The sequence below is a fragment of the Ochotona curzoniae genome, unplaced genomic scaffold (assembly GCF_017591425.1).
Source record: "Ochotona curzoniae isolate NIBS_2020 unplaced genomic scaffold, NIBS_Ocur_1.0 contig_605, whole genome shotgun sequence".
NCBI classification, from domain to species: Eukaryota; Metazoa; Chordata; class Mammalia; order Lagomorpha; family Ochotonidae; genus Ochotona; species Ochotona curzoniae.
Window position 1 is genome coordinate 5,645,724 of NW_024466491.1, and position 13,126 is coordinate 5,658,849.

At 69.8% G+C, this 13,126-nt stretch overlaps 2 protein-coding genes across 3 annotated transcripts; one reads left to right on the forward strand and one right to left on the reverse strand.

The window, feature by feature from the left end:
- The first annotated feature begins 3,645 nt into the window (after positions 1-3,645).
- SSBP4 (single stranded DNA binding protein 4) lies at positions 3,646-10,202 on the forward strand. Its single transcript, XM_040990870.1, has 17 exons — positions 3,646-3,775; positions 6,044-6,116; positions 6,212-6,273; positions 6,503-6,587; positions 7,428-7,517; positions 7,804-7,863; positions 7,949-8,018; positions 8,175-8,245; positions 8,329-8,396; positions 8,587-8,632; positions 8,759-8,794; positions 8,888-8,942; positions 9,025-9,095; positions 9,188-9,266; positions 9,395-9,423; positions 9,532-9,758; positions 9,957-10,202. Exons 1-16 carry the CDS (start codon positions 3,717-3,719, stop codon positions 9,742-9,744), a joined length of 1,167 nt encoding a protein of 388 aa, XP_040846804.1. The 5' UTR covers positions 3,646-3,716; the 3' UTR covers positions 9,745-9,758; positions 9,957-10,202.
- A 34-nt stretch (positions 10,203-10,236) lies between these two features.
- On the reverse strand, positions 10,237-13,119 carry ISYNA1 (inositol-3-phosphate synthase 1). 2 transcript variants are annotated; one of them, XM_040990813.1, is made up of 10 exons: positions 12,974-13,119; positions 12,693-12,854; positions 12,388-12,520; positions 12,097-12,290; positions 11,841-11,990; positions 11,426-11,644; positions 11,165-11,329; positions 10,972-11,085; positions 10,589-10,806; positions 10,237-10,505 (listed from the first exon to the last, which is right to left on the reverse strand). In XM_040990813.1, the coding sequence occupies exons 1-10, from the start codon at positions 13,097-13,099 to the stop codon at positions 10,325-10,327; spliced, it is 1,662 nt and encodes a 553-aa protein (XP_040846747.1). In that variant the 5' UTR covers positions 13,100-13,119; the 3' UTR covers positions 10,237-10,324. The 2 variants fall into 2 exon arrangements, with proteins under 2 accessions (XP_040846747.1, XP_040846748.1); XM_040990814.1 differs by lacking the exon at positions 12,693-12,854.
- Between the last annotated feature and the right edge of the window lie 7 nt (positions 13,120-13,126).

Below are 13,126 nucleotides of genomic sequence, written 5' to 3' on the forward strand. Positions count from 1 at the left end.
GGGAGTACTCCGTGCCAGCCCTGTAAATCGCGACCCGCAGGCGGTGAGGGTGGGCAGGGGGTGACAGGAAGGTGACCCCAGGAAGCCTAGAGGGGCGTGTGTGTGTGTGTGTGTGTGTGTGTTGGGGGGACTTCCAGCTCTGCAGAAGGCGACGACCACCGAATGGGGGGCACAGACACGGCCGTGCGTGCGCGGGTCCTGTGTCCACTGGAGGGCGCGCGTGCAACCCGGGGGCGCAGGGCGCCCGTCCCACAGGGGGTGCCCGTCCCACAGGGGGTGCCCGTCCCACAGGGGGTGCCCGTCCCACAGGGGGTGCCCCGCAGCAGGGGAGCAGGCGGCGGGTGGGGAGGGGTGGACCACCTGCTGCCTTCAGGGACCCGGCATCCCTCATGCTGTCCACCCCACCCCCGTGGCTGGTTGTATGGAGGCGGTGGGCAGGAGCCACGGAAGGCGCTGGAAGCTGGGCAGGACAAGCGGGCTTGGGCCAAGCAGGGCGGCCGCGGGGGTGGGAGGCCTGCAAACCCGCGCTGCCCCTTTAGAAGCCCCTCCTGGCCCTCTCATGTCCCCCAGCTTCCAGGTCACCGAGCGCCAAGCTGGTCCCGGTGAGTGTCCGACATGCAAACCTGGGACGCAAGCACACACCTTTTTGCAGTGTTCTGGCTGTTCTCTCCCCCCCCACGCCCCTTTACACCCAACTCTGGCTGTTTACTGCTTCGGGGGTGCGGTGCGGTGCGGTGCGGGTCTTTTCTGCACTGTTTGGGTTTTAATGTTTGTGTTGCTTGCACAAAATCACCCATAATGACAGCTCCAGGGAGGAAGGCCCCTCCGCGCCACCAAGCTCCCAGCTGCGGCCGCCCACGCACAGCTGTGGGGTGGGGGTCAGCAGCCCGGCTCCCGCCTCCAACGCCGGGAATGGGCAGGCGGGGCGTGTGTGTGTGTGTGTGTGTGTGGGGGGGGGGGTTCCACCTCCTACGAATAGGTCGCCAGAACTCCTGCCTGCGACCCCCGACCAGGCAGGTGCACGGGGGAGGGGGCGCGAGCTGTCAGGGGAAGCGTGGCTGCGTTCTCTTTCACAGCAGGGCCCAGCCCCGCACACCGCCGTGCGGAGGAGGCGCAGGGGAGGAAGCTGGGGTAGGGAAGGGGGGAAGGTTGGGGCGGGGAGGGGAACGGGAAGAGGAGCCAGGAGGGGAAAAAAATCAGGCCAGGACAGGAACTAGCGGAAGGGCGCGCCAGGCGGCGGGAGCATCTCCCCCCCACACCCGCCACCCGCGCACAAAAAAAGGAGGCGGCAGGGGGAGGGGCCGCGCAGGAACTGGGGGAGGGGCGCCCCCCTGCGTTACGGCAGCCCAGGTCCCCCTAACCAGGGCCGGGGGCGTTGGAAAGGTCCTGGGCGCCGTCCCCCCAGGGCCGGCTCTGAGCCTATCTTGGGGTACCCTTTTGGGAGCCCAAACGTGGTCACCTTCCAGGATCCAAATCCACTCCCTTCCTCCCTTCCCGGCCGGGGAGGGGGTCCCTGTTTCCCACCTTTTGTGTAGGAGAAACACCTGACTCGCGCCCCACGGCAGCTGCGCCCCTAGCCAGCCGCCACTCCCGCCCCATCTCATCCTCTCGCTCAGGGCCTTGGCACCCGCGGGGCTTGAACCCCGCGCCTTCCGTCTCCCCCACAGCCCCACCCGGCACTCAGAGACTGGGGGTGCGCGCACGCGCGGCTTGGCTTCCCCGACGAGGAATGGGGGGCGCTCCTCCACACCCCTGGAGCCAGGGTCTGTCTCGGGAGCGCCTTCCCCGTTGCCATGACAACCGCGCGCCTCCCCCCCCCACTCCTTTGCAGCTCGTTGGCGCCTCCCACTCCCAGCGAGGTCGCCTTCGCTTGTCCTCCCTAGCCCCCCCCCCCCAGCCCGGCCTCTTCTTCCATCGCATTCTCTGCTCCACCACAGGGGCAGCAGGTCCCCCCCCTCCTCCCCTTCCATCAGAGCTCGGCATACAGCAAGAGCTCGATAAATGCGCTTGACCCCAGGCGCTTCAAATACCCGCACACACCCTAGGTTCCCACGAGGGTAGGCCCAGCGGTCACCCAAAGCCTGCGTGGCTAGGGCAAGCCACGTCCGCCCTGCGCCCTGGTGGGGACGGCGAGGCGAGGGTGGCCTCGAACCAGCGGGCGGCGGCGACGGGAGAGGAAGCTGGGGGAGGGGGCGGCCTGCTGGACAGGAAATGGGACGGACCTCCCTCGCAGAGGCCCCTCAGGGAGGCGGAGCTGGGGCCGGCTCAGCCCGGCGCTTCCTTTGCGCGCGTCTGGATCTCCGGGGCGGCTCCTGCCCGCTGGCCCGGAGCGCGCGGAGGGAGTGGGGGCGTCCCTGCACCCCGCCTTGGGAAGGGGGCTGGCGTGGATGGGGTGGGGAAGGATGTCGGCCAGTGGCGGGAAAGCGGCCCCCGGCCGACACACACACCAGTCCCCCTCCCCGGAGGTGGCAGCGAGCAGTTTGGCACCACGCGGGGCTCGGGGAGGTGGCGACACAACCGCCACTTTGCAGCCACAAAGAGCCGTGGCCTGGACGGTGTGTGTCGGGGGGTTCCGTGCCCCGGGCATCTGCCGAGCTTCCATGCGCCCTGGCGCACACGTGCGCGCACGTGGGAACCGCGTGTTTACCCGCGCGCACCTGCAGGGCATGGTAAACACAGACAACCAGTGCCGCCCCCAGGGGACCACCACCCTGGGCGTCGGGTGGGTGTGTCGGACCCGCTCCTCTGCCAACACATTTTGTGGGGGACGTGGAGGATGTGGTGGTGGGGGAGGGGAAGCCACCCACTGTCAGCCCCCTGATTCCAGCAGAGGGCCATAAAAGTGGGGGTGCGCCTTCCGCCGGGGACAGCAGCGACACCCCAATGCTGTACACCAACAGGGGGCCCGGGGCCGGGATGTCAGCGTGGAGGGGACGGTGCGGGCTGTGTGTGTGTTGGGGGGTGCTGGGCACCCCGTAACTGGTGCGCGCGCGGTAGAAGCGGCTGCAGCCCGCGGCCCACGTGCAGCTGGGTCAGGTGCGGCTCGGCGAACCGGCGCAGGTGGTGTGCGCGGGGGGCAGCCCCCGAGCCTGCGTCCCAGGCGGGGAGCTGCGTGGGCTCTTTCCGCAGCGTGCAGGGCCGGGGGGGGGGGGTCCCTGGGCGAGCGGAGCGTGGCGTGGGCGGCTGGCGCTCTGTCTCTAATCCCTTAGGGGAAGCGCGTGGTGGGGGGGGGGCTGAGGGACTTAGCGGTTCCTGTGCCCCCCACCCCCACGCGGCAACTGGGGGAGCCCTGTTCTATCCGGCGTGCGTGTTTGTGCCTGCAGCCGCGCACCCCCAATTGCCTGGATGTGCACTGCGCCTGCGCACCCAGCGGCCGGGGAGGGACCGGGGTGGACCCGCTGCGCGCCATCGCCACTTTAAGAGCGGCGCGGCGAGGAGGAGGAAGAGGAGGAGGAGGAGGCATTTACGCGCACGCGCGCGGGCGCGCGGAGGGGGCGCGCGCTTCCCGGAACAACCCGCCCCGAGAGGGAAGAGAAGACGGAAAATAAGAAAGAAGCTACAGGCGAAGGCCAAGCCGCGGCCGGAGCCGCCGTGGCCGGCGCGGCCGGCCGGAGCTGCCCGGGGCGCTGAGGCGGCCGGGGCGCCGGGGTCGCCATGGCGACGGCGAGCGCGGCCTGACAGGTGCGGGCCGGGGCGGCGGCGGCGCGGGGGACAGCATGTACGCCAAGGGGGGCAAGGGCTCGGCCGTCCCCTCCGACAGCCAGGCCCGCGAGAAGTGAGTGACCGGCGGGGCGCGTGGGCACGTGCACGTAGGGGGGCTCCCGGGGTGGGGTGGGGGGCGCGGGCTCCCCAGAGGGGTCTTGGAGAGGGAGAGCCCCGGGCAGCCGGACGTGGGGACGTCGTGAGTTTTTTGCTGGGGGTCAAAGGGGTGGCGGGACTTTGCACTGTGCAAGGGGACCCGGGCAGCACCTCCGTCCCAAGTTAACCAGAATCGGGGGAAGCTGATGGCGTGTGGGGTGTTGGGGCTGGGGAGACCCTGGAAGATCCCACCCCACCCCCCGATCCTCGCTGCTGCTTCTGCACAGCGCATTTCACGGGGGTCTCCCCCGGGGCCGCTCACTGCTCCTGGCTCCCTCTGTGGAGGCAAGGGGGCGCCTAGTGCGACGAGGGGTCTCTGGGTGCTGCGGGGTGCCTGCTGGAAGCGAGGGTGGAGTGCGCCCCGAAAGCCCGGGGGTGCAGCCGGCGTGCCACCTGCTCTGTGGCTTTCCCAGCGCATTGCCCCTCTCCCTGTGTGCTGGGACTGCAGGCGCCAAGGCTCAGACCCCCCAGCAGCCAGGAGGAGGGGGCGGCCAACTTCCCGCTGAGGTTTAGGGGGTCAAGGCAGAGAGCAGTCAAGGAGAGGCCCCTGCCGGAAGAGGCTGGGCTTGGGGGGAGCCTTGGGGTCCCTCGACTGCATCCCCCCACACCTCCCGCCTTCTGCCTGGACCTACCTGGAGGTTCCTGTGCCTGGGCTGTGTGTGTGTGTGTGTGGGTGTGTGTGTGTGTGTGTGTGTGTGTGTGTGTGGGTGTGTGTTTAAAATCAGGTTATTTGAAAGAGTTAACTAAGACGCCTAAATGGGGCTGGACTGGGCTGTGCCACAGCCGCCCCGGCCCTTGGAGTCCCTGGTCCTCCGCAGCTTTCCCAGGCACAGCAGCAGGAAGCTGGAGGGGAAGTGGAGCAGCTGGGATTCTCCCTTGGGGTATGGGTGGCTGTTGGGGGCTGCAGGCAGGGGTTTAATATGCTCTGCTTCCACCCCTACCCCGGCCTCTGCTTCTCCCTTGCCTGTCTGCTTGGCTGTAAAGCTAGGGACCCCCTGTTGCCCCCCCACCAAGCTCCACTGTGGGCGCTGCACCCTCAGTGTTCCCTCTGCATACCCTCAAGTGGCTGCTGGTGCCCCCAGGTGGCAGGTAGGCCCAAGCCCCAGTCCCACAGTGAGGGGCTGGGGCATGGTGGAGGGGGTGACAGAGGCCCCGTGGTGGGCCCCGACACAGGAGGACACTGGCCTTGCTGGGGAGCTGGCGGTCCCCCCTCTGTGGCCAGAGCCGTCCTGTGTGTCCGGGTCACACCTGAGATCCCTTCTAAACGTTGGTATGGAGTTGGGGTGCTGCCATCACTCCAGTCTCCCACAGGGGTCCCCCCGGCATAGGTGTGAGTCCTCAGTCACCCCACTTGGATTATGGGATCACACGCCTTTTGGGGTTCCCACGGATGAGACAGCCCACGCCAGCAGTGCTGGTCCCTGGCCAGGTCACTTCCTGTGTCTGGTGTGTGTGTGTGTGTGTGTGCGCACTCCCTGCTTGCAGCCTCCCCTGCTGGAAGCGCCCATCCCGCTCCACTCCTGCTCACCCGTGGGCCAGGATCGGCCCTCCCTGTGGCTTTGCAGACTCACAGGCGGCCACCTGCAGGGAGGCTGTGTCCACTGTAGCATCAGTTCCCAGGGCGCCCAGGCTGGGCTGGGTGATGGGCACTCCTCACCCCAGCTGTGGGGGTGCAGCTGGATGAGGCTCCTAGGGTCCACTGTGTGGAGGGGTGAGGTGGATCAGGCACTGGCCCAGGCAAGGCAGACAGGGAAGCTAGGAGGCCGGGGGCTAGAGGTCAGAACTTGGGGGTCCTGAGGTTGCAGTGGAGTGAGGAAGCGGTGGTGACCTTAGGCCACTGCACGGGGCGAGCGCTCAGTCAGGGCAAGGTTATTTTGGGATGGGGCCGGTGCCAGGGCAGGGAGAGGCAGTAGTGGAGGGGACAGCTGAGGGCCCTCCATGTACCCGCACCCTGAGCCAGCCTGGCCTGTGTGGGCAGCAGGGCCAGCGGTAGCAGGCAGCCTGGGGACTCCAGCCCAGGGGACACTGGGGGGAGGGTGCCGCCACAGCAGGGGGGTGGGAAAGAAATGCAGGGTGCTGATGGGTAGGAGCTGGCCGGCCGAGCCCGCGAGCTGCCGTGGGGCTGGCCGCACTCTGCCGCCCACCCCCTGACTCCAGCGCCCCTCTGCACCCCCACCCGCCGCAGGCTGGCCTTGTACGTTTATGAGTACTTGTTGCACATTGGCGCGCAGAAGTCGGCACAGACATTCCTGTCCGAGGTGAGCGCCCCGCTGCCACCTGTCAACCGCCCTGCTGCCCGGCCCGCACCCCGGTTCCCGCAAGAACCCCAATCACCCTCATCCACCTTTCGCAGATCCGATGGGAGAAGAACATTACGCTGGGAGAGCCCCCCGGGTTCCTGCACTCCTGGTGGTGGTGCGTGTGTGCGCAAGGGAAAGCGGGGTGTGGGTGGGCGTGCGGGTGGGCGCGCGGGGGTGCAGGTGGGCGCGCGGGGTGCGGGTGGGCGCGCGGGGTGCGGGTGGGCGCGCGGGGGTGCGGGTGGGCGCGCGGGGTGCGGGTGGGCGCGCGGGGTCCCGGTGGGCGTGCGGGGTCCGGGTCGGGCAGCACTCCCGCGGAGCCCCCCATGGTCGCCTGCCGCCCACAGCGTGTTCTGGGATCTGTACTGTGCTGCGCCGGACCGCAGGGAGGCCTGCGAACACTCCACTGAGGCCAAGGCCTTCCAGGACTACGTGAGTCGGGGGCAGGGGACGGGAGGGACGCGGTGGGCGTGGGGCTGTCGGGAGGGGAGGGGCAGGGCCAGCGAGGATTGGGTGCGCAGTGTGCCTGTGCGTGGGAGCCAGGGGTGAGCCGGGCCCCCTCCACATCCTGTTCCGGAGCGCGTCCCCTGCTGCCCAGCAGTGGCGGCCATCGAGCACCTGCCCGTGACAGCCGGACACAGGCTGTAGGTGCCCCCCTAGGGAGCTGCTTCCTGGGGGGGCGCACCAGGGAGTCCCCACGTGAGGGAGGTGCCTGCATGGTGAGCCCTCCCGGCTGGCTGCCCTGTGCCCGAGTGGGCAGGTATGACCTTGGTGTCGCCAGGAAACGGGAGCTGGACCTGTCGTCCTGGCGACGCGGCCGGGCACATCTCCAGGGACGAGTGACGTGGGCTGGGGGTGCTGTCTGGCCCGGGCCCCAGACCAGGCAGGGTGCACCGCACAGGATTAACCCCTTGGGGCTTGCTGCTGTGTGTGCCTGTGGGGGGTGCCCTCTTTCCCCTCCCTTCTGGTACCCAGCCGCCTGACACTGCCCTGACGCATGCTGGCACTTCATCTTGTTCTGCCTCGATCCCCTGCCTGCTCAGCCCCGGGGTCCCCCCTTCTCCATCTCTGGGGTACCCAATGTGCTGGAATGTTGCCTAAGCTTGCAGCGGCTGTAGCAGCCTTGAAGCCCCTCCTCTGGGCAGGCTGCCACCCAGGGGTGGGTGCGGTCCTCTGGGTTCGAACCCCAGCCGGCTGGAGGGCAGAGGGGTAAAACCTTGGGGCAGAAGGTATGTCCTGACCAGGGGCCCCTCGCCTCCCCCACCCCTGCAGAGTGCGGGCGCGGCCCCCAGCCCCGTGATGGGGGGCATGGCCCCCAGCGACGCAGTGGCTGCGGGTCCCATGGCACCTGGCTTCTTCCAGGTAGGGTGGGCTGAGGCTGGGGTCCTGGGAGGGCGTGGGTGGTGCAGCCCTGCCCCCTCCCCTCCCCTGGGGTCACACCAGGCCCGTTTCATTGGGTTTGTAGTGGCCTTGTACCCCCATGCCCTGCCTTGGTCGGTCCTCCAGGTCCCATGTAGCCCCGCTCCTTTCCATGCAGCCTGTCCCTGACTGCGGGCCCAGGCCTGCCAGCAGGTCTTACCAAACATGGGGACATTTTTGGGGGGGAGCAGGGAGGTGCTGATCTGCCCCCCAACACCCCCTCTTCCAGCCCTTCATATCACCGCGGTTCCCGGGGAGCCCCCGGCCCTCCCTGCGGATGCCGAGTCAGGTGAGAGTGGGGAGGGGCAGGGAGGGAAGCCCCCCAAGTCGGGTCATTGTGGGCTCAGCCCTGCCCCCTTCTGTTCCCCCTGCAGCCTCCTGTGGGCCTCCCTGGCTCCCAGCCCCTCCTGGCCGGCGCCATGGACCCCTCGGTGCGTGGGCAGGGTGAGTAATGACCGCCGGGCCTCGCCTCCCTCCCTGCCCCTGGCTCACAGTGCATGGGGCTACGGGGGGCGCACTGAGGGGCCCTGGGGGGCGCAGTGAGAGGCCTTGGGGGCGCAGTGAGGGGCTGAGCTGCTGTCCTCCCGGCCCCCGCCCCAGGTCATCCGAGCATGGGTGGCACCATGCAAAGAGTGACGCCTCCCCGGGGCATGGCCAGCATGGGGCCTCAGGTAAGGCCCGGGGCCAGGGGGCGGAGTTGAGGGGCTGCTCTCTGCCCATCCGGCACCTCACCCCTTTCTGCCTTCCTCGGTAGGGATACGGAGGGGGCATCCGGCCGCCCCCCAACTCCCTCGCCGGCCCAGGCCTGCAAGCCGTGAATATGTAAGGGCAGGTGGGTGGGTGGGTGGGTGGGTGTGCGAGTGGGCAGCCCAGGCTGGGACCCTCTGCTCCCTGGGGTGAGTGTGGCGGTGGCCATGGCCAGCACTGGCCTTGGCAGAGAACAGGGGGTTGGGGGGCATCCAGGCTTGTATCCCTGGCCTAGTCCTAGGGGACCACTCTCCGTGTCTTGCAGGGTCCCCGCAGTGCGTGGCCCATGGGCCAGTCCCAGCGGGAACTCCGTGAGTTCGGTTTTGCGGGGACCAGGGCATTCAGGGAGGCCAGGCCTGGGTGGGGGTGCAGGGGGCTTGGCCTGGGGGTGCAGGGGGCGTGGCTGGGCTTGTTGCTTATGGAAGCTCCGCCCCCAGGTGCCCTACTCCTCGTCCTCCCCAGGCAGCTACGTGGTGAGTGGGGGTGAGTGGGGGTGAGTGGGGCGACGCTGGGCTGCCTTGGCTGGGCAGGGGCCTTTCTCATCCCCGCTCTCCTCCCGGGCACAGGGACCCCCAGGAGGAGGTGGGCCCCCCGGAACGCCCATCATTCCCAGTCCTGGAGGTAAAAGGGAGGTAGCGCGTGTTGGGGAGGGGGCCCGGGAGACCCCTTTGGGCCGCTCGCCTCACTTGTGCCGCATCCGCAGACTCAACTACTTGCAGCGAGAACATGTACACCATTATGAGCCCCATGGGGCCGGGCGCAGGCAGGTCTAACGTGAGTGTGGGCTGGCCTGGTGCCCTGCGGGGCCGGGATGAGGGTGGGGGCGCAGCCTGAGCACCCCCTTCCAGCTGCCCCTCTGCCCGCAGTTCCCCCTTGGTCCTGGCTCCGAGGGGCCCATGGCGGCCATGAGCGCGCTGGAACCTCACCACGTGAACGGATCCCTGGGTGAGTGGGCAGCGCCGGCCGCTTCGAGGGGTGGAGGACCGAGGGTGCGCCCCGCGATGGCGCCGGAGCCTCCCCTCTGCGCCCCGGCTGAGCCCCATGTCTGTCCTGTGTGTGTGTGTGATCCACAGGCTCGGGTGACACGGACGGGTTGCCGAAGGTGAGGGGGCTTCGCGCCCACGGGGGTGGGCTGTGGCTGAGGGTTCGGGGGAAGGGAGGTGGGGTCCCCTCCTCCCCGGGCGCGCGCGCTCACGGCCGCCGCCCCCAGAGCTCCCCCGGCGCCGTGGCCGGCCTGAGCAACGCCCCCGGCACCCCGCGGGACGACGGCGAGATGGCAGCCGCAGGGACCTTCCTGCACCCCTTCCCGAGCCAAAGCGTAAGCGACTGCGTCGACTCTCCCCCCGCGGCGGCGGCGTCGGGCCGGAGGGGCCTGGCGGGCAGGCCCCGGCGGGGCGGCCGGGGGGCCAGAGCAAGACCATGACCGCGGCGGGCCAGGTGGGGGGGCGGCCGCGGCTTCCTTCCACCCCGTGCCCCCTCCCGCCCCGCCTCCCCTGCCCGCGCCCCCACCCGGGACCCCCTCCCTTCCCCACCTGTCCCTTCCCCGCCCCCTTGTCCCTGGGAGGGGGGAGGCGGGTCCCAGGTCTGGCTGCGGCTGAGCCCCCTGCCCGGGCGCCCCTTCCTCTCTCTCCACAGTACTCGCCCGAGATGGCCATGAGTGTGTGATGGCGCAGCCCCCTCGCCCGCTGCACGGGGGTCTGGGGTCTGAGGCCACGCCCCAGGCCGGCAGGGGCAGAGGGAGGGAGGCTCCGCGAGAAGGACTTTTATCTCATTTTATACAAAACCCCGAGGACCTGTCTCGCCCTTCCTGCTGTTTGTACTTGCCTGAGGCGGGGGCACTGTGCCCCTCAAATAAACGTGACCGGGTTTGGCTCTTTTGTAGCCTGTGCCCCCTGACTCACTCACTCCCGCCACTGCCTGGAAGTACTGCCGGCTTTATTGTGGGGAGTCCCCGGGAAGGTGTGGGGGTGCGGGGTGGGGGTGCCCTTTGCCAGGCCACCACCTCAGCTGCTGGGGGTCTCCGGCAGGTGCCCGTTGGCGTTGGGAGTGGGGGAGGAGGCACCTTTCTTGGGGGGCACAGGGCTGGCGCTGGCCCGGAACCCCGCACGCTTGAGACCCGGGCCCGGCCGTTCCATCCTGGACTCCAGGAACATGTGGTTCTGCGGCGGGAGGCCCACGCAGGCCCTGCGGGATGGTGACGGGTGCGTGTGCGTTCAGCGGAGCCGCGCGCCCTCTCCCGCAGCCCCGCACCCGCCGCCCGCCCGCACCTGAGTGTGTTCTCCAGGCAGCTGCGCTGGCGGAAGAGCGCGTTCACCACGGGGCTGCCGGGCGGCACGAGCGGCGCCTTGAAGAGAAAGGCCAGCAGCGCCAGCACCGGGTGGAAGGCCTGCGGCTCTGGGTCGGCGTCGGTGCGGAAGCTCACGCGCTGGCACAGCTCCGTGAGCAGCACCAGGTCCAGCATGATGGGCGCGGCCAGCAGCGAGTCCTGCGGGGTGGCCGCGGTCATCGAGGGTGGCAGGCGCACCCCGTGGCCTCCCGGGGTCGGGCAGGTGCACCCCGCGGCCTCCGGGGTCTGGCAGGCGCACCCCCCACACCCTCCACCCTCCCGGGGTCGGGGTCGGGTTGGAGTGGGCCCCGCTGGCCCGCGCACCTCGCACGTGTTATGCAGCACCAGCGTGTTGGTCCCGCCCAGCATCAGCTCCGACGTGTACTCGTCCAGCGCGCGCTTGCTGTCACCCACGTAAGGCACGTATTTGATGACCACCTAAGGGTGCAGCGGGAGCTCGCACGCCGGCCGCCCACCCCGGCCCCGCTCCCGCACGTCCGCCCCCTCGGGCACGCACGCAGTGGTCGGGCTCCTCGCCCGGGCCGTAGAGCACTGGGTTACTCTGGACCATGTCGTCCACCACGTTGCTCTTGGAAACCTCCTTGGAGCGGAACTGCTGCGGCGCCGACAGGTTCTGCCCGTCGTTGTTGCCCAGGTGGTTGTAGCTGACGATGGACCTGGTCTGGGCGAAGGAAGGGGCTCGCACAAGCCACGGCCTCGGGTGCGACCTCCCTCCCCGCCCCCCAGCACCCGGGACGTCCAGGGAAGGCCCAGGCACCTTGAGGCCCGAGCCGATGAGGAAGTCCACCAGCACGGACTTGACCTTGGTCTGGCCCGACTTGAAGTCGTCTCCGCCCACGAAGACGCGGCGCTGGCACGCCAGCTCGAGCGCGCCAGGCAGCAGCGTGTTCTGCGGGGAGCCGTTGAGGAAGGCGCAGCCCTCGAGGATGCTGGCCACGGCGAAGAGCGTGGACGGCGACACCTCATTGCCGCCGAGCTGCGGGGACGGGCGGGCGGCTGTCAGGAGGAAGGGGGAGTCTGGGGGCACGCCCCGTCCCCGCGCACGCCCCCCGTCCCCGCGAACGCCCCCCTTCCCCGCACACGCCCCCCGTCCCCGCGCACGCCCCCCGTCCCCGCGCACGCCCCCCGTCCCCGCGCACGCCCCCCATCCCTGCGCACGCCCCCCTTCCCACCTCGATGGTGCGCAGCAAGTTCTCGGCCGTGTCGTTGACGCCGGGCACCACCTCGCAGAAGCGCTCCGTGTTGGCCGTCCACAGCACGATGACCTTGTCCAGGCCGGCGCCTGACCGGAAGTCGCGGATGTCCTTGCGGATTTGCTGCAGCTGTTTGGGAGTGGAGGGGCGGGGTAGTTGTACGGATGGACGGGGGTTCGCCACGTGCCAAGCGGGGAACCTGAACTTGGCGGGAAAGCAGGGTGTGGGGCAGCACCTGCTCGGCGCGCGTGCCCGGGATGAGGTTGTCTGCGCGCGCGCTCTGGTTGGCGGCGATGAATTCGGGGATGTAGACGGAGGGCCGCGGGCGCAGCGCCTCCATGTGCGGCCACAGCTGCTCCTGCAGGCCCCAGTCCAAGACCTGCGCGCGCCGCATCGCCTCGGCCAGGTTCAGGGACGAGATGTCCCAGCCTGGAGAGGGCAGGGGAGACCCCCTCTCACAGTGGGCCCCAGCCCATCCCCAGCCGCCACCCCTGTCTCCGGACGCCCCGGGGGGGGCACCGCTCACCATCAAACACCAGGTCGTTGGGCGCTACCATGGGCAACAGCGCACGGAAGGGCACAAACACCTCCCGGCCCTCGGCGTCCAGGCCCAAGCTCACGGTGCCCGCCTGCGTCAGCGAGCCGTAGTAGTTGGCCTCCTGGCGGGGCGCAGACACGCGTGGCAGGGTGAGGAGTGGACGTGACAAGGAGGCGGGATGAGGACGGACTGCAAGCCAGGGCGCAAGCCGCTCCCCCGGGCCTCGCCCCCCGCCCAGGACTCCGAGGGGCCCCGCCCCCTGCAGGGATGCGTCCCCCCACCAGAACCCCAACCTTGCGGCCTGTGCGCGTGGGCCAGGACAGGCGCAGGCGGTTGGCCAGCACGGCGGCGGTGAGCGTGGAGCCGTTGTTACCGCCCCAGCCGACCAGCATGACTCCAAGTCGGGGCACCTGCCGGGCCGTCCGGAAGGTGAAGCGCGTGGATGTGGGTTGCACCTGCGGGGGTGTGTAGGGGGGAGGCGGCGCCATGAGCGAGCCTCGCCTTCCCCACCATGCCCCCGCCGCCGGTCCCCCCCACGCACACACTCCGGCTTCCCTGGGACCGCCCCAGCCACCTTGAGGGTGCCGCCCTCACGGCTGACGCGCGTCGTCCGATACTCGTACTGCGCCTCGATGGCCTCGGGTCCGTAAACCACATCCGGACTCTCCACCATGAACTCGGCAGCGGCGGTGGCCTCCATGGCGGCGGCGGCGGCGGGCTGGGGCGG

Excerpts from the sequence above, each read along its gene's own strand:
- SSBP4 (XM_040990870.1), top strand. The coding sequence starts at position 3,717 with ATGTACGCCAAGGGGGGCAAGGGCTCGGCCGTCCCCTCCGACAGCCAG. Across the intron at positions 3,776-6,043 it reads GACAGCCAGGCCCGCGAGAA|GCTGGCCTTGTACGTTTATG; the intron begins GTGAGTGACCGG and ends CACCCGCCGCAG. Across the intron at positions 8,633-8,758 it reads CCAGTCCCAGCGGGAACTCC|GTGCCCTACTCCTCGTCCTC; the intron begins GTGAGTTCGGTT and ends CTCCGCCCCCAG.
- ISYNA1 (XM_040990813.1), bottom strand. The coding sequence starts at position 13,099 with ATGGAGGCCACCGCCGCTGCCGAGTTCATGGTGGAGAGTCCGGATGTG. Across the intron at positions 11,086-11,164 it reads GCGAGGAGCCCGACCACTGC|GTGGTCATCAAATACGTGCC; the intron begins GTGCGTGCCCGA and ends CTGCACCCTTAG. Across the intron at positions 10,807-10,971 it reads TGCTGCATAACACGTGCGAG|GACTCGCTGCTGGCCGCGCC; the intron begins GTGCGCGGGCCA and ends GCCACCCCGCAG.